The sequence below is a fragment of the Cetorhinus maximus genome, chromosome 18 (genome assembly GCF_964194155.1).
Source record: "Cetorhinus maximus chromosome 18, sCetMax3.hap1.1, whole genome shotgun sequence".
In the NCBI taxonomy this organism is placed as follows: domain Eukaryota; kingdom Metazoa; phylum Chordata; class Chondrichthyes; order Lamniformes; family Cetorhinidae; genus Cetorhinus; species Cetorhinus maximus.
Genome location: NC_135896.1, coordinates 65,899,672 through 65,919,840, shown reverse-complemented (window position 1 = coordinate 65,919,840; position 20,169 = coordinate 65,899,672). Strand labels below are relative to the sequence as shown.

The following is a 20,169-nucleotide window of genomic DNA, read 5'->3' as shown; positions in this document are numbered from 1 at the left end:
AGTGAGGGATTCAGCAATGGTAATGCCATTGAATGTCAAGGGGAGATTGTTGGATTCTCTCTTTTTGATGATGTTCACTGCCTGCCTCTTATGTGGCGCAAATCTTACTTATCGCTTGGCAGCCCAAGCCTGAATATTGTCCGGGCCTTGCTGCATATGGACACAGACTGCCTCAGTCGCAAATGGTGCTGAACATTGTGCAATCATCAGCGAACATCCCACTTCTGACCTTATGATGGAAGGAAGGCCATTGATGAAGCAGCTGAAGATGGTTGGGCCTAGGACACTACCCTGAGGAACTCCTGCAGTGATGAGCTGGAACTGAGATGATTGACCTCCATCATCCACAACCATCTTTCTTTGTGCTAGGTATGACTCCAACCAGTGGAGAGTTTTGTCCCTAATCCCCATTGACTCCAGTTTTGCTCGGGCTCCTTGATGCCACACTCGATCAAATGTTGCCTTGATGTCAAGAGCAGTCAGTCCCACGTCACCGCTTGAATTCAGCCCTTTTTTCCATGTTTGGACCAAGGCTCGAATGAGGTCAAGAGCTGAGTGGCTTTGGCAGAACCCAAACAGAGCATCAATGAGCAGGTTATTACTGCGTAAGTACTGCCTGATAGCACTGTCGACGTCATCTTCCATCACTTTGCTGATGATCGAGAGTGGACTCATGGGGCAGTAACTGGGCAGGTTGTATTTGTCCTGCTTTTTGTGGTCAGGACATACCTGAGCAATTTTGCTGAGTAAATGCCAGTGTTGTAGCTGTATTGGAACAGCTCAACTATGGGTGCAGCTAGTTTTGGAGCACAAGTCTTCAGTACTATTGTTGGAATGTTGTCAGGGCCCATAGCCTTTGCAGTATCCAGTGTCTTCAGCCGTTTCTTGATATCACGTGGTGTGAACCAAATTGGCTGTAGACTGGAGGAGGCCAAGACGGATAATCGATTTGGCACTTCTGTATGAAAATGGTGTAAATGCTTTGACCTTGTCTTTTGCACTGTTGTGCTGGTCTCCCTCATCTTTGAGAATGGAGTCTCCTCCTCCAGTAAGTTGTGTAATTGTCCGCCACCATTCACGACTGGGTGTGGCAGGACTGCAGAACTTTGATCTGATCCTTTGGTTGCAGGATTAGTTAGCTCTGTTCCAGAAGGCAGTTACATTTTTGTGGGTCTGCAGTCACATGTCGGCCAGATTTCCTTCCCTAGAGGGCATTAGTGAACCAGGTGGGTTTTTACGACAATGGTTTCATAGTCACCATTACCATTTAATTCCAGATTTATTCGTTGAATTTAAATTCAACCAGTTGCCGTGCTGGGATTTGAACCCGTATCCCCAGAGCATTAGTCTTTGACTCTGGATTATTTAGTGACATTACCACGGCAACATCGCAGGCAATTGTTAATTTAGGGCTAGTGTATGTGCAATACCTAATGGTTGATAACCCTCAGTCTTGACAACAATATCTCAAATTGCATGTCATGAATGTTTTACCCACTCTAATTTTATAGTTTCTCTAAAAATGCTTGTGACCCACAACATCTTTAGAATATGTCTACCATAATGATGCAGAGAAGCAGATTAATGAAAAACTATTATCAGGCATTGGTCTCATGGGGTATTTACTGTAGAAATAATGTAATAGCTGTTTACTAAAATGACTTTCATATAAAGAAACATATATACAAAGATGTTGTCAAAATGATGTTTGCTGCAAATTGGAAGTTTTTAAACACACAAGCTATGTTACAGTAACCAATTGAAAGGCAGCAATATGCTTGCTTTAAAAAATGAAGTTCAGGACCAAATTAATACAATTACATATGTCTGAAAATTGTCTGACTGTTATAATTCACCATTTGTTACTCAAGATAAACCTTTCAACCAGAACTTGAAAATAGCTTATCTAGTTAACTAATGAATGTAGTGCTCTTAAATGAAGAATCTTAGCACTAATTTGCACTGATAAATGATGCTTCTTAATAAACTAATTTAAATTTCCTAAATTACTCTCTATAAAAGGCATTAATAAGGCTTGTGTTCATGTCATTTTAAGAATAAGAATAAATTGTGAGGAATATTTGCATGGAGTTATGATAACCAAGGAGAACTTGTTGTTAATACATACTTTTGAACTTTGTTTCTGGGATATTATTAGTTTAATAAAATGAATAAAAATGTATTTTAACCAAAAATGTTTGAATGTGATTTAAAAAGTTCTGGGTTAATATACAGTTAGTAAAGTACATTATATCACAGTATCAGCAACTCTAAGGTAGCAAATAAAAGCCATTATTTTCTAAGTATTGTGGATTTGATTGAAAAGTGAATGCTGATGTTAGACTTTAACTTCTGCCCCCTCAGGTGGAACTGACAGGCAGCAGTGTGTTTGATTATGTCCACCCTGGAGACCATGTGGAGATGGCAGAGCAGCTGGGCATGAAACTTCCCCCAGGGCGAGGCATTCTCTCACAGGGTACCGCAGAGGATGGAGCCAGCTCAGCATCTTCGTCCTCACAATCTGAGACCCCTGAGCCAGGTGGGAATTTCAAGTAGAAAAGGGCAGGGTTGAGGGCAAGACCTTTGTGAAATGATTGGGCTCTATTTACTGATGTGAAGACCAGAGGGAAACATAGATCGAGCAATAGTTAAGATTCCAAATAATATTACTGCTGAAATGTTCAGAACTGATTGGGCAAGCAAGACTTAATTGAACTGAAAAATGTCAGAAATAAATTGGCCTAAATTAATAATATAACAATTGTACTAGTAACAATTTAGGAAATTCAGATATTACTTGGAGTCCATCCTATGTTTCATATTGAAATATTGTCTGCAATTTGTGACACTCATGTTTAGTACTGTACCTTTTAAAATAGTCTTTTATAATTATTGGTAGCTGTCCATTTTATTTTTTGTTTTGAAGTAAAATCTTTGTGCTACCTGCAGTACATCAGCTAGGGATACAATTTTGAATCAACAAATGCAATGTGTGCAATAACTTTATACAGACTTGCCCCCACCCTGCTCCTCACTGTTTAATTAGATGAATCATGGGGGAATGAAGTGAAGCAACATTGCTCATTGGGATTCTTTCCAGACTGCTTGCAGACTTTGCATTCAGGATGTTCCCATTTTGATGGTGTTGTACTGATGATAATTTAAGTATTAGGGGAAAATCCATTTATAAATTAAACAAAATGATTTGATATCCATCAGTCCCTTAGTTCATCAAGCTGTTCAAACAGCAGGAAGATTGGCTAGTCTGCTGAGGTCTTCTGAGAGCTCTGATAATTAGATCTGCTAAGGATTTATTCTTTACTGATTGGGGCTTTAAATTAATTGAAGTTCCACATTTGTGGTTTTGTCCTTTTTGTACTTTTTTAAAGTAGATATTTCATATTCTTATGAGTCAGAGTGGATGAGCAAAAGCAGGATCAGTTTAAAAAGTGAATTTTCTCTGGAGGAGGAGGTGGAGAATTTAATGAGAGGTTTGATTAAGAGTGTAAGATCTGTTTGCTTACTTGGGAAATCATTATTGTGCTAAGAAGGCATGGAAAATTTAATATAGCATTCATTTTCTTGTACTGCACTGCTAATACAAATCCACTCTGGGATGTCTATCTCCAACTTAAAGCACACTGTACATTAAACAAAATTTATTAGGTAGTCTTCACCTATATGTTGTCAAGGATACGTGTGTGTGTGTGTGGTTATAGGTACTGCATTTCTCTCCCACAAATTGTGGAAGTTCAATAATTTCTTTGTAAAGACGCCTTTCTGATTGACCAAAAGATATTCATTAAAATCTTCCTTTCTGGATACATCTGAACAATTAAATTTGTCCTTGAAAAAATTGCTGTTACAACAGCTAACAGAACAATATAAGTTTGCTTCCCAGCTGCTCAAACAGACTCGACTGCAATTGTTGTTTGCACGCATGAAACAATTAAAATCTTTTAATAAAATATGCGTTATTTACCAAAGTAATAATTTGACAGTGACCAATATGCGAAACATGGCAAATGCTGAACCTGCTCAATTTTAAAGCTTGACTGTTATTCAAATTGCAGTGGCTCAGGAATAAGAAACTATTTAATTGTAATTTTTTTTCATCTTGATACTGTGTATTTCTTCAATATTCATAAAGTGATCAAAAAGTAACAGTAAACCTTCATGTGTACAGCACTGTGGAATTGAAGATAGGACTGCAAAAATATCCGCATCAGTGTTCAAGCTATCAGCCTATCTCCAATTCCAAGGTAGAGTACACAGGCATCGGCTGTCGCTTGAACAGCCATTACTTTAATAAGCACATAGCATAAATGAAGTCAATTAAATTGTGCACATTTTCTAGGAACTATTTCATTATTTAATTCTGTTCTCAGTCATTAATATTTCATTGCATAACCTGAAATTGCAGTGTGAGGTTTTCCATACCTCTTATTGTACACTAGCCAACGGAAGGTGGAAGAGGAATTCTAAATTCTAGCCAAAGTGTCATGTGCATGTTTGTTCATGGGTGATTGCACCTAATTAAATATTTTTGTATGCATCAATTTAACACCACCCACCAGAATCAACACTCATGGTCAGTTTTAGATTAACAAGTTTTAAAAAAAATCTTTGAATGCAATTTTGAAATATCAAAGTGTCTAGAATATATCTTAGGATAGACATATCCTATCACTATTTATTAAGCTAATGGAATTCTTAAAGAATGAGTGGTCCTCTTATAACCATAAGTAAATAGTTTAGTTCTATAGTTATAAATAAAAGTATCAAAGTAGAGCAGTCCATATTTTGGGATAGTTATGCTTTCAGCAGGCAAAGTATTATTTTTGCTCACGGATGAGCAGTAACCCTTATGTCATTAATGTAAGACCTACAACCTCTGGATGGAAGGCACTAAGCAGATTTTTTTTTCAATGAAATTGTGTTACAACCTAAATGAGTCTTGTTTAATTATATGCAAAATAAACAATAGATGGCATTTATTTGTCCAGTAATTGTTTAAGTGAACTTTAATATAGCTTTTTACCTAATCTTTAAATATCTTTTACATAATTTAAGTGTTCCCAAATGCAGGAAACCTAGTTGTTTACTTGGTACAGAATAATTATTTTTAAGCTATTGTTCTTTAATGTATTAAATGTTGTGTCTTAAAATAACTGAAACTCAAAAATATTTGATTCAAGAAATGGAGATTGGAATAATACTTGCTGTGCGACAATAGCATGGGTAAATGTTGATGACACTTGCGCCAATTTTATCTTTTGTACCTAATGCTTTTTAGTTTGTAGAATCTGCACGTTTCTGTGCCCTTTATGCCACTAGTTACTGGCTGGTCAGTACTCAATTAACAGAAAGTTTGCATCCTCCATAATTACAATATTTGGCCCTTTTACCTGCCATAATTGTGCAGTCCAATACACTTCAAAATTTTCTGGACTATGAGGGGGTTGGTGGCAAGCTGAGATGAGTTACTCTCAAAAAAAAAATCAGTGAACCAGTCAGTGTGTATCATTCTTATATACCTCCTGCTTGGAATTTTTCAGAGCAGTGCTGTCAGAAGCTTTGGGAATAGACCTCCTTCCCTGTCTTCTTCTTGGTGTATGGGGTTCAGATAGGAATATCTGATGAAGGGAACAAAACTAACAAACTAAAAGGGAAATTAGAAATCACTACATTTTAGATTGATGCATTAATTTCACATGCTGTATTCAACCACAAATGCCTCATTCATTTCATTTCTATCATGTTTGGTTAGAACTTGCCCATATTATACACTTGTTCTTTAGCGAAGTTATGTTTGGTTTCTCAACGATTATTTTTTTTTTTGCATTTGAGGGTTTTGCACCAGGACTGTATATTTGAAGCCTGTGCTAGTTTATTATATCCTATTTACCTGGAACCCATTAAGCTGATTTAACCCCACCTCTAACACAGGGAAGATTTGGAAACTGATAACCATATGAAAATAACTACTTTTTCTCTGGAGCAAAACCACTTCAGGGGATGTTTGCCCTTGGGCCTGATTTTCCATCTGGGGCTAGGACAGTTCCTGGGTCCTAAACCTACTCCTAGGAGGGGCGGGAGTTGGGGTAGCAGCCACAACCCCAGATTTTCACCAAGGTGGGCTGCTATTGGGTGAGGTGGGTTTGGCAGCTAATTAGTGGCCGCAGGGGTGGGAATGGAGGCTGGACTGTGCAAGTGAGGGCCCAGTTTAAACACACCGTGGTAGCCATTACAATGGCTGCCATTTGACTGAGGGGTGCAGTGATGGAAGAGGAAAGGCAGAGAGCTGGCCTGGAGCAGGGTCACCTCTAGATTTACAGAAGCTGAACTGGAGGTCCCCCTTAACGCAGTGAGAGAGAGAAAAGTCCTCTTTTCAAGGGGTGGCAGGAGAAAGTCATCCTGCCAAACCATGCTGGCATGGATTGAGGTTGCTGAGAATGTTAACAGATGCAATGTGGTTAGAGGAACTAGGTCCAGTGCCAGAAAAGGTTTAATGAACTGCTTAGCTTGGGCATGGTGAGTGCAAGGCCAGATCACAATGATAGGTCTCTGGGTATTCATCCTCCAGCACAGCCTCCAGTTGAGGAATCTGAGGGTGCAAGTTGCTCCTGAACATGGGATGAATTTGTGTCCAGGGCACTTACTGACCCCTCAGCAAGGTCCAGAGCCCTGGAAAAGCTGAGGACTTGCCAGCACTGATAAAGGCAAGTTCCTATCTCAATGAGCCAATGACATTATCCATAGAGGCTGACAATGCCTATATCTCTCTCTTTTGTCCTTGCAGAAGAAAAGGGTTCATAATGCCTGAGAAAGGCACTGACAAGAGGAGTGGCCCCATCTGCACATTATAATCACCATGGAGGAAGGAGCCTGGAGATCCCCAGACACCCCCGCACCGCCCACCCCCAGGGACGGCAAGATGAGCATTCCTGGTGGAGAGCACAAAAAGATATTGTAATCTGTAAATGAAGGGGCTGGAGTGCACCCCACCCCATCTAACAGTGTTCCAAAGACTTAACTGCATTTGGAAGCTCCAACACTACAGAGGCTTCTGCTCTGCAAGGCTAGTTCTCATGATCTCTGCTTGTATCTGCCACAGCTTCTTAGGTAGAGGAGGAAGGACAGAATCCTGTGATGTCACCGGGGCAAGCACCGGAAACAGAGATATCAGAGAAAATACTGTCACATCTTAAAAGCGCACCTTCTACCAGCACAGATTCACTCATGTTTGGTGGGTCCTTGCATGGGCTTGGATAGGGTGGCACTGGCTGAAGCACGTGGCACTAATGAGTAGGAGGAGGTGATAGGTGCAGAGGCAGCTGTGGTTAGTCCCCTTGGAGGATGCAGGACAGATACAGCCATGCTCAGTTGGGGAACAGATGTATGGTCCTGGGAGTCATTGGAAAGGAGCCTCTGCTTAAACCTGCAGCAACAGATATGTCAGAGTTCCCTGACCCATTGCGAGGTCATGGACTGAGAATGGAGGAGTCCATTCATTTTATGTATGCTACCATGGCTCAATGCTATGAATGTGTGGGCTCCTCCATTTTAAGAGTGGCCAACCTCAAGTAGAGCGATATATGGCAACACACAGGGTGGATGCAGTAGCAGCACATTGAGGTTCAGAGAAGCATGCCACACTCTGTAACACAACTGGTCAGTTGCACTGATGTTGCAGAGATGTTTGGAGTGGATGCCAGTTGTGCCCCAACTTGTGTTTCCTTCTAGCTATCTGAAATACGAGCCATGGGGTAAGGCAGTCATTGTGGAGGATTAGGGTGCCACCCCTTATGGGGTGCCATTATCATCATTGGTCTTCTTGACCTCTCTGACTTAGGGACCATCTGTGTAGCAGGGTCCAGTGACAGAGGCTGTCCCTGCATTTACACTGGTGTACTGTAGTATTTCTGGAGGTCCCCCCCCAACCAGCAATTCCACGACAAGGATGACCATCTATGTGTATCCCAGCCGCAAGCCAAGACAATTGGACAGCTAACCTCTTGCAGAGCACTGAATGGTTCACTGTGGTGTGCCTCACATGTAAATGTCTATTTGTTATCTTTTTCACACAATGTAAATATTTACACAACATGCCAAATGTGAGCTCCCATTTTTTAATGACAAGACAGAAAAAGAGGAAAGAAATGGCGAAGGGAAGCAAGGGGACATGCATCAGATGATGAAATCTTTGGGCAGATGTGCATCATTCATTGGCGGCAAGAGTGGATCTATTCCAGGTTGTGCCTTCAATGGAAGGGTTCTCATTGGCAACTCAAAAACGAGTTCTAGATCATGCTGCCCTCATGGGTTAGAAGGGCTCAGCTGAAACGTGCCTGGATCAGATGATTCTTTATGTTGATGGCATCCTGACAGGATTCTCAAATCCAGCGCAGGCCCTGACCGGCACCTGTGCAGCCAGAGCACCTCTTTGTGCCACATCTTCTTCCATCCTCCTCCTCCTCCTCCTCCTCCTTGTTCTCCTCTTACACTTTGTGCTCCTTTGTGCCTGTAAGGCCCCATCTGTCTGGAATTATATATACTATCCAGCTCTGGCAAATGATCAACAAAATGCAATGGTGTGCCACCATTTGCAAGATGCCACCAAGGTCCATAGCTGGACCTTGGAAGATGCTAGAGTCAAAGAAATTCAAGGCCACAGTGACTTTGACAGCTACTGGCAGGGCATAGCGAGCAGTTCTGTGAGGTGTGTGATTTTCTGTGACAAGTGCATAGATGTCTGTGACCATCTGCTTGGAAAGTCACAGTATCCTGTGGCATTGGTTCTCCAGCATCTCCAGGTAACTCTGTTTTTGCTAGTAGATCACATGGGTATGGTCTCTGTTTCCATCCTGCTTCTTGTCTGCCTCTGCTGTCCTCCTCATGCCAGGGCTCTGCGTGCCCTGTGAAGGATGTTGCTCTTCCCTGCCTCTGAAACCAAAACCTGAAAGTCGTGCTCTCAATGCCAGCTATTGCCTTGCTTGTGCCCAGGTGGATCCCTCATAATGTCTGGAAGCCGTACCCTCTCCTCATATCTCCACGATGCCAGAAGGGTGAAGTCTCCTGCACTGCCCAAACACATACTAACCACTCTACCCACAAACTGTGCACACTCAATGGCACTTATGTGCCAATGGCTGAGTTCCCTTCTCATTCATTGTGCCTTTTAAGGGTCCAGCTAATACTATGGAGCAGCCATGACTGCCTCTGTGCTGCATTGCCTTCTCCATGAACCGGGTCTGCCCCTGACCCAGCATGCATTCCATGCTACCCCACCAAAATCCCAAACTGGCCATCAATGAGCTCTCAATGAGCTTGTTAACTGGTTAATTAGGAATCAGGTGGGTTCCTGGAGCAATCCTGATGAAACTTGCTGGCAGCAGGAAGGGCAATTGGAAACTGACACACTGGCTAGCAGTACTATTTTTGGTGCCTCCATTCTCACCCGTGGCAGAATGTAAAAATCTTACTTGTTGTCTCATTATAGTGCAACAATGCTTCATAGGGCAACCCTGTAACATAAATGAGATATGTTTTAAAAGTGAGGTGTGTTTTTTATTTTGCATTAGAAATAAGCCTTCTGTTCTGATTATTCTTGCTTTTTATTTATTGTATTTCATTTTCTAAGTTTATTTGTTTATTTCCTTCGAGTGCCCATCCAGTTTCCTTTTGAAATCATTGATTGTTTCCACTCTCACCACCCTCATGGGCAGTGAGTTCCAGGTTATTACCACTCACTGTGTAAAAAATGTTCTTCCTCACACTCCCCCTGTGTCGCTTGCCCAAAATCTTAAATCTGTCTCCCCTAGTCCTTCTACAATTAGCTAATGGGAAGAGTATTTCCTTGTCTACCTTATGATTGTCGCAATCTTGTGCACCTCTAGCAAATCTCCCCTCAATCTCCTTTGCTCCAAGGAGAACAACCACAGCCTTTCCAACCCAAACTTGTAACTAAAACCTCCCCATTCCTGGAACCATTCTGGTAAATCTCCTCTACACCCTCACAAAGACCTTCACATCTTTCCTAAAGTGTGGTGGAGAGAACTGGACATACTCTAGTTGGGGCCTAACCAAAGGTTTATAAAGGCTCAGCATAACTACTCTGTTTTTGTACTCAATGCCTCTATTTATGAAGCCCAAGATCCCATGTGCATTGCTAACCACTCTCTCAGCAGGTCCTGCCACCTTCAAAGATTGGTGCACATACACACCCAGGTTCCTCTTTTCCTGCACATTCTCTAAAATTGTGCCATTAAGTCCATATTGCCTGTTCTTATCCCTTCTGCCAAAACATCACCTCACACTTCTCTGCTTGCCACAACAGAAATTCCATTGTCATTTGTCTGCCTATTCAGCTACCCTACTTAATTCCTGTTGCTGGCAATTTGTATCATCCTCACTGTTTGCCACTCCTCCAAGTTTGGCATCATTGGCAGGTTTTGAAATTATACTCCATTCTCCACGACCCAAGTCATTATAACAAAAAAAAGCAGTGGTCCTAGCACTGACCTTTGGGGAACACCACTGTCTACCAGCCTCTAGTCTGATAAACAGCCGTCTACCACGTCTTGCTGCTTTCTGTCCTTAAGCCAACTTTTTATCCCACTCCATAAGCCTAAATTTTGTTAATCAGCCTTTTATGTGGTATCTTATCAAATGCTTCCTTAAAATCCACATAGAAAATATCCGCCATATTCCCTTCATCAACCTTCTCTGTTACTTCATCAAAAAATTCAATAAGATTAGTCAAGCATGATCCTCCTTTTACAAATCTGAGCAGGCTCTCCTAATTAACTCAAACCTCACCAAGTTCCTGTTGATCTTTTCCCTGATTATGGATCCCAAAACCCTACCCACCACTGATGTTAAACTAACTGGCCTGTAGTTGCTAAAACTGTCCTTGCACTCTTCCTTGAATGAAGTTGTCACATTTGCCACTTTCCAATCCTCTGGCACCTCCCTCATATCTCAGGAAGATTGAAAGATTAATACCATTGCCTGTGAGTTCCACTCCAAGCCACACATTATCCTGACTTGGAACTATATAACCATTCCTTCACTGCCACTGGATTAAAATCCTGGGACTCTCTTTGTAACAGCACTGTGGGTGTACCTGCATCATGTAGGGATGGGCAACAGTGCCACCTGCATCGCTTCCTTAAAGATCATCCATTGTTCTGCTATCAGATTATATATATTTATTTATATTTGAGCTGACAGTTTATCAGTTTTGTTATGAATGCTATGCGCAGATACAGACCCTTTAGTTCTGTCTTTTTGCTATTTTTGCATCCTCTGGCCTTATCTGGTGGTGCACTCTTAAATTTGTATGCTCTGTCCCTTCCTGCCATACCCTGATTATCATTTCCCTTATTGCTACCTTGCTTTCTTGCCTTGTCCTTTTTCTTTAATTTATGAAGTCTTCCCTCACATGATCCCTTGCCCCCACTATTTATTTTAAATCTCTCTCTACCACCCTTGTTATATGACTCACCAGAACACTGATCCCAGCATGGTTCAGGTGAAGATCATCCTAACGGTACAGCTCCCACTTTCCCTAGTACTGGTGCCTGTGCCCCATGTTCCTTTATCTCTCCCTCTTGTTGTTTGGAGGCCTATAGAATAGCCCAAGTAGCTTTTTTGCTTCTCCACTCTAATCAAATAGACTCTGTCCTTGCCCCCTCAAAGATGTTTCTTCTTTCCAACACTGCAATGATTTCCCTGATCAGTACTTCCACCCAACCTCCCTTTTTTCCTTCTTTATCTTTTCTCAACACTTCATATTCTTGTATATTAAGTACCCAGTCCTCACCATTTTTAAGCCACATTTCCATTATGGCCACTATATTTTAAAAATTTGTTTATGAAATCTGCGCATCGCTGGCTAGGCCAACGATTATTGCCATCCCCAATTGCCCTTGAGAAAGTGGTGGTGAGCTTTTTTAACCGCTGCAGTCCGTGTGGTGTAGGTATACCTACAATGCTGTTAGGGAGGGACTTCCAGGATTTTGACCCAGCAGCGGTGAAAGAGCGCTGATATATTTCCAAGTCAAGGTGGTGAGTAGCCCAGAGGGGAATTTCCAGGTGGTGGTGTTCCCATTCATCCGCTGCCCTTGTCCTTCTAGATTGTAGTGGTCGTGAGCATGGAAGGTACTTCCTAAGGAGCTTTGGTGAATACCTGCTGTACATTTTGTAGATGGTACACACTGCTGCCACTGTGCTTCAGTGGTGGAGGGAGTGAATGTTTGTGGATGGGGTACCAATCAAGTGATGTCAAATTTCTTGAGTGTTGTGGGATGATGCAGCTCGCTCTCATCCAGGAAAATGGACAGTATTCCATCACCCTGGTGACTTGTGCCTTGTAGATGGTGGACAGGCTTTGGGAAGTCAGGAGGTAAGTTACTTGTCGCACAATGCCTAGCCTCTGACCTGCTCCTATAGCCACAGTATTTATATGGCTAGTCCAGCTCAGTTTATGGTCAATGGTAACCCCCAGGATGTTGATAGAAGGGGATTCAGCAATGGTAATGCCGTTGAATTTTCAAGGGGCGATGCATAGATTCTCTCTTGTTGGAGATGGTCATTGCCTGGCACTTGTGTGGTGTGAATGTTACTTGCCACTTGTCAACCGAAACCTGGATATTGTCAATGTCTTGCTGCATTTGGACATGGACTGTTTCTGTATCTGAGGAGTCGCGAATGGGCTGAACGTTGTGCAATCATCAGTGAACATTCCCGCTTCTGCCCTTCTGATGGAAGAAAGGCCATTGATGAAGTAGCTGAAGATGGCTGGGCCTAGGACAGTACCCTGAGGAACTCCTGCAGTGATGTCCTGGAACTGAGATGATTGACCTACAACGATCACAACCACCCTCCTGTGTGCTGGTTATGACTCCAGAGCTTTCCCCCAGATTCCCATTGGCTCCAATTTTGCTCGGAAGATATATTTTGCTACATTATATTCCCACACTGTTATTTGTGCTTGTAGTTCACCAACCTTATTCACCACAATTTTTGCTTTTACATACATGCATTGTAATCCTGTCTTTGTATTCTTCGTAGTCCATTCCTATCTAACATCTCTAGTACTGTCCAACAATCCAACCTTATGCACCATATTGGTCTTTTCTGCTTCTATATGCGAACATAGGAATTAGGAGCAGGAGTAGGCCTCTTGACCCCTCGAGCCTGCTCCTTCATTCAATAATATCATGGCTGATCTGAATGTAACCTCAACCCACATTCCTGCCTACCACTGATAACCTTTCACCCCCTTGTTAATCAAGAATCTATGTAGCTGTGCCTTAAAAATATTCAAAGACTCTGCTTCCACAACGCTCTGAGAGAAAAAATTTCTCCTCATCTCTCTTAAATGAGCGACCCCTTATTTTTAAACAGTAACCCCTAGTTCTAGATTCTCCCACAAGAGGAAACATCCTCTCCACATCCACCCTGTCAAGACCCCTCAGGATCTTAAAAGTTTCAGTTAAGTTGCCTCTTTCTCTTCTAAATTCCAGTAGATACAAACCTAACTTGTCCAGCCTTTCCTCATAAGACAACCCACCCGTTCCTGGTATTAGTCTAGTAAACCTTCTCTGAAATGCTTCTAATATATTTACATCATTCTTTAAATAAGGAGACGAGTACTGTACACAATACTGCAGATGTGACCTCACCAATGCCCTGATCTCTCTGAATCCCAGAGCTCTGCAATCTCTCACCATTTAGATAATAAGCTTGTTTTTTATTCTTCCTACCAAAATGAACGATTTCACATTTGCCCACATTATACATCATTTGCCAGACCTTTGCCCACTCACTTAACCTATCTATGTCACTTTGTAGCCTACTTACGTCCACTTCACAATTTACTTTCCCACCTATCTTTGTGTCATCAGCAAATTTAGCCACCGTTCCTTCAGTCACTTCATCCAAGTCATTTATATAAATTGTAAAAGGTTGAGGCCCCAGTACTGATCCCTGTGGCACACCACTCGTCACATCCCACCAACCAGAAAAATACCCACTTATGCCAACTTTCTGGTTAGTTAACAGGAAGCAATCTTCTATCTGTGCCAATATGTTACCCTCTACACCATGAGCTTTTATTTTCTGCAATAACCTTTGATGTGGCACTTTGTCAAATGCTTTCTGGAAATCTCAGTACAGTATATCCACCGGTTCCCCTTTATCCACACCACATGTGACTCTTTCAAAGAATTCCAATAAATTGGTTAAACATGATTTCCCTTTCACAAAACCATATTAACTCTGCCTGATTGCCTTGAATTTTTCTAAGTGCCCTGTTATAACATCTTTAAAAATAACATTTTCCCGATGACAAAAGCTAGGCTATAGTTTAGCCTATAGTTTCCTGCTTTCTGTCTCCCTCCCTTTCTGAATAAAGGAGTTATATTTGCTATTTTCCAATCTAATAGAACCATCCCCGAATCGAGGGAATTTTGGAAAATTAAAACCAGAGCATCAACTATCTCACTAGCCATTTCTTTCAAGACCTTACGGTGAAGTCCATCTGGACCTGGGGATTTGTCAGCCCACAGCCCCAACAATTTGTTCAATACCACTTCCCTGGTAATTGTAATTTTCCCGAGTTCCTCCCTTCCATTTCCTGATTTACAGCTATTTTCTTGTTACTTGTGTCCTCTATAATGAAGACCGAAGCAAAATACCTGTTTAATTCATCTGCCATCTCCCTACTTTCCACTATCAATTCCCCAAACACACACTCTATAGGACCAATGCTCACTTTAACTCTTTTCTTATTTAAATATCGATAGTGCCTCTTACTATCTGTCTTGATATTACTAGCTAGCTTTCTCTCATACTCTAATGTTTCCCTCCTTATTAATCTTTTTGTCATGTTTTGCTTTTGTTTATATTCTTTACAATCTTCTGACCTGCCACCCGTCTTTGCGTAACTATAGGCTTTATCTTTAAACTTGATACTATCTTTAACTTTTTTGGTTAACCATGGATGGTAGGCCCTCCCCTTGGAAGTTTTCTTTCTCATTGGAACGTATATATTCTGTGTATTCTAAAATATCCCTTTAAATGTCTGCCACTGATCTTCTGTTGAAATATCCCTTAACCTCATTTGCCAGTTCTCTTTAGCTAGTTCTGCTTTTGTGCCCTCATAATTGCCCTTATTTACATCTTAGATGCACTTGTTTCTCCCTCAAAATGAATGTAAAATTCAGTAATATTATGATCATTGCTACCTAGGGGTGCCTTCACTAGGAGGTCATCAAATAATCCTATCTTGTTTCTCAATACCAGGTCTGGTATAGCCTGCTCTCTGGTTGGCTGCAGAACGTGCTGTTCTAAGAAACTATCCCGAAAACATTCTATGAACTCACCACCTACGCTACTTTTGCCCATCTGATTTTTCAAGTCTATATGTAGGTTAAAATCCTCCATGATTATTGCTGTACCTTTCTGCCAAGCTCCCATTATCTCTTCTTTTATTCTCTGTCCTACTGTGTAGTTACAAATACGAGGTCTGTACTCCACTCCCACAAGTGACTTCTTGCCTTTATCATTCCTCAACCCAAACCGCTTCTACATCCTGGTTTCCTGAACTTAGGTCATCCCTCTCTAATGTGTTATTCCCATCATTTGTTAACAGAGCCATCCCTCCACCTTTTCTTAACTTCCTGTCCTTCCTAAATGTCACGTACCCTTCAATATTCAGGTCCCAATCTACATCATCCTGTAGCCATGTCTCTGTAATGGCTTTCAGATCATACTTATTTATTTCTATTTGCTCTAACAGTTCATCTGTTTTGTTTTAAATGCTCCATGCGTTTAGATACAGAGCCTTTAGTTTTGTCCTTTTATTATTTTTGTAGCATCTAACCTTATCTGCTGATTTACTCTTAGAATTCTACTCTCTGTCCCTTTCTGTCACAGTCTGTTTATCATTCCCCATCTTAATACCTGTTAATTAATACCTTGCCTTGCCTCTACCCTTTGGTTCACCACATCTTCCTAAATTTGATCCCTTGCCCCCACTATTCAGTTTAAAAGCTTCTCTACTTCCCTAGTTAGGTGGCTTGCGAGGACACCAGCCCCAGCATGGTTCAGGTGTAGACCGTCCCAATGGTACAGATCCCACTTTCCCCAGTACTGGTGCCAATGCAACACAAACCGGAACCCGCTTCTCCCACACCAGTCTTTGAGCCATGCATTCATTTCTCTAGTCTTATTTGTCCTATGCCAATTTACATGGGGCTCAGGTAATAATCCAGAAATGATCACCTTTGAGGCTCTGCTTCTTAATTTGGTGCCTAGCTCGTCATAATGACAATGCAGAGCCTCCTTCCTCATCCTGCCTATGTCATTGGTACGTACATGGATCATGACCACTGGATCCTCTCCCTCCCACTGCAAGTTCCTCTCCAGCCCTGAGCAGGTGTCCCCAACCCTGGCATCAGAACCCAGGCAACAAAGCTGTCTGGACTCTTGCTCTTTGCTATAGAGAACAGTGTCAATCCCCCTTACTATACTGTCCCCTACTACCACTACATTCCTTTTTGCTCCCCCCACTTGGATGGCTTCCTGTATCACGGTGACATGGTCAGTTAGCTCATCCACCCTGCAGCCCCCATCTCATCTAAACAAGCTGAGAGAACCTCGAATCTGTTGGACAGTTGTAGAGGCTCACACTCCTGCACTCCTGCCCTCTGAGTCCCCTTACCTGCCCCACTCACAGTCACACTCTCCTGTCCCTGGCTACTGACCAAATCAGAAGACCCTATGTAAATAATGTGACCGCCTCCTGGTATAAAGCATCCAGTTAACTTTCACCCTCCCTGATATGTCACAGTGTCTGCAGCTCAGCCTCCAGCTCAATGACTCTGAGGCAAAATTTCCCGAGCCGCAAACACTTACTGCAGATGTCGAGGATCAGAGGGACCTTGCATGTCCACTGGTCCCTTAAGGTAGATAAGGTTAACCACCTTAAGAAGGCATATGGGATACTTGCCTTTATTAGCTGAGGCATAGAATATAAATGCAGGGAGGTTATGCTGGAACTGTATAAAACGCTTGTTAGGCCACAGCTAGAGTATGCGTGCAGTTCTGGAATCCACATTATAGGAAGGATGTGATTGCACTAGAGAGAGTGCAGAGGAGATTTACCAGGATGTTGCCTGGGCTGGAGAGTTTTAGTTATGAGGAGAGATTGGATAGACTGGGGTTATTTTCCCTGGAGCAGAGGAGATTGAGGGGGAACATGATTGAGGTGTGTAAAATTATGAGGGGCATAGATAGGGTAGACAGGAAGGAACTTTTCCCCTTGGTGGAGGGATCAATAACCAGAGGGCATAAATTTAATGTAAGGGGCAGTAGGTTTAGAGGGGATGTGAGGAAGAATTTTTTCAGCCAAATGGTGGTGGGAATCTGGAACTCACTGCCTGAAAGGGTGGTAGAGGCAGAAGCCCTCATAACATTTAAGAAGTATTTGGATGTGCACTTGCGATGCCATGGCATACAAGGCTTTGGGCCTAGTGCTGGAAAATGGGATTAGAATAGATAGGTACTTGTTTGACCGGCGCTGACTCGATGGACCAAAGGACCTTTTTCTGTGCTGTAGACCTCTATGACTCTATGTGTTTACCCTGGAGCACAATGTTATCCAGGAGCTCCCACATGCTGCAGCCTTGACACATCACCTGCCCTGCCATCCTTAATGTGCTTTAAATAATCACTTAATTATGCTAATCACTTATTTAATGTTCCTTTCTTATATACTTGATTAACTTTATCACCATATTGTGTACTATTTTAAACCTTAAGGATAGAATAGAAGTTAACCACTTGCCAGATTTTCACTGAACAGCTAGTTCCTTTCCCTGTATTAGAGCAAGTACCAATTTCTATGGGGTGAAAAAGATAGAAAGATGAAACAAACAACTACTTCCCCTGCCAGCCTTCACCAAAATACCCCTCTCACCAAACTCCAAGGCCAGAATTTTTAGGTCGGCAGGTGGGCGCTGGCCCAGGGTTGGCTGGGGACCGAACCGCTGACCGCGATTGGCCCCTGACTGCGATTTCATGCTGGTTGGCCAATGAGTGCGAAGCGTGTGCTGAGAAGCTCAGCACTGCCATGGTGGACGCGGGAAGAGGGCGAGCACTGAAGGCAGAGAGCTGCCTTAGGGAGCTGAAGACCTGAAAAATCAAAAATAAAGGTTTCAGAAGCTGAAAGAAAGTGTCCATGCTCCATAATAAATCACCTGAAAATTTAGCTACTGAAAATACCGTCCACAGCAATATATTTATATTTTATTTCATCATGGAAACCTCATAGCGCCGATGGTTGAGTTTTGATGAAAAATTTAAAGGCCGCCTGGCCGATTTGCCTGTCTGCCAATCGTAAAGTTGGACGGGCAATGAAAAATTGCAGACAGTTGCACCGTTAATGGGCTTAATTGCCTCTTAATTATTGGCCGGCACGCTTCCGACTTTTGCGTGCGTCCACCGACCAAAGTATCATGTGAGCACGGGATAACGTCACGACACTCACCCTCGCATCTTGCGCAATTTCACACTGGATCGGGTTGGGCGCCCATCGAGCTAAAAATTCTACCCCAAGTCTTCACTCAGTTAGTCTGTTTGCGAAGGCTGCACTAAACCCTGAATTTATAGTAAACTGAACTGAGGCTATAGTAACCAGATTCAACCAGTTAACTAATTAACACCTTCGGTCTGTCCGCAAGCATGACCCAGACCTTCCTATTGCTTGCCTTTTCAATGCACCATCCTGCTCTCATGCCCATATGTCCGTCCTTGGCCTGCTGCAATGTTCCAGCGAAGCCCAACGCAAATTGGAGAAACATCACCTCACCTTCTGATTCGGCACTTTACAGCCTTCCGGGCTGAATATTGAGTTTAGCAACTTCAGACCATGAACTCTCTCCTCCATCCCCACCCCTTTTTTATCCCTTTTTTCAAAATTCGTTTTAATTTTCATCCACTTATTTTTACATTTTTAATTATTTTTTTGTTTATACTTATTTTTATTCATTTATTCATTGTTTATCCCACCTTTTTATTCCCCCCTTTTTATCTCATTCATGATCCTGTCTAAACTGCAAGAAAGAAGGAACTTAGCCTGCTTACACAGTATCTTCCAGTTACTGCTAATTATAGACTAGATTAGATTTTAAGAGCGAAACTTAAGAACAAAATTGACACTTAAAACTCCCCTGTCATCAAACTCCAGGGGCAGAATTTTCTGTTTGACGTGTGGGGGGCGGGCCTCGCACGTCTGTGCGTAAAATGACGCGTGGTGACGTCGGGCATGGATTTGTTAAAGGAAGGTCTTGGCTCACAAATTTGATTGAATTCTTTGAGGAAGTGACAAGAAGGGTTGATGAAGGTAGTGCAGTGGATGGTGTGTACACGGATTTTAGCAAGGCATTTGGCAAGATCCCACATGGCAGATTGGTCAGGAAAGTAAAAGCCCATGGGATTCAGGGTAATGTGGCAAACTGGATAAAAGGTTGGCTTTGTAACAGGAAACAAAGGGTAATGTTCGATGGATGCCCTTGCGAATGGAAAGTTGTCTCAAGTGGTGTTCCACAGGGCTCGGTGTTGGGACCTGTGCTGTTTGTGTTATATATTAACGATTTGGACGTGAACGTGGGGGGCATGACTGGGAAATTTGCAGATGACACAAAGATTGGCCAAGTAGTGGATAGTGTAGAGGATAGCCATAATCTCCAAAACGATATAGGTGGGTTGGTGGAGTGGGCGGTAAAGTGGCAGATGGATTTTAACATAGAGAAGTGTGAGGTCATTCATTTAGGGAGGTCAAACAGTTACAGGGATCATACAATAAATGGGAATATATTAAGAGGGTTAGATGAAGTGAGAGATCTTGGCGTACAAATACACAGGTCCCTGAAGGTAGCAGTTCAAGTAGACAAGGTTGTAAAGAAGGCATATGGAATGCTCTCCTTCATTGGCAGAGGTACAGAATATAAAAGTAAGGATATAATGTTGGAATTGTATAAAACACTGGTGAGGCCACAACTGGAGTATTGGTGCAGTTCTGGTCACATTACAGGAAGGACGTAATAGTTCTGGAGAGAGTGCAGAAGAGGTTTACAAGAATGCTACCATAAGACCATA

General features: G+C 42.3%; 1 protein-coding gene across 1 annotated transcript in view; it reads left to right on the top strand.

The window, feature by feature from the left end:
* Positions 1 to 20,169, top strand: part of npas3 (neuronal PAS domain protein 3) — a 1,500,089-nt gene that overhangs the window by 1,294,133 nt on the left and 185,787 nt on the right. Inside the window, exon 6 of the mRNA XM_078562825.1 lies at positions 2,365 to 2,539. Within this exon, the coding sequence (XP_078418951.1) occupies positions 2,365 to 2,539 (175 nt within the window). The remainder of the gene's footprint in view (positions 1 to 2,364; positions 2,540 to 20,169) is intronic.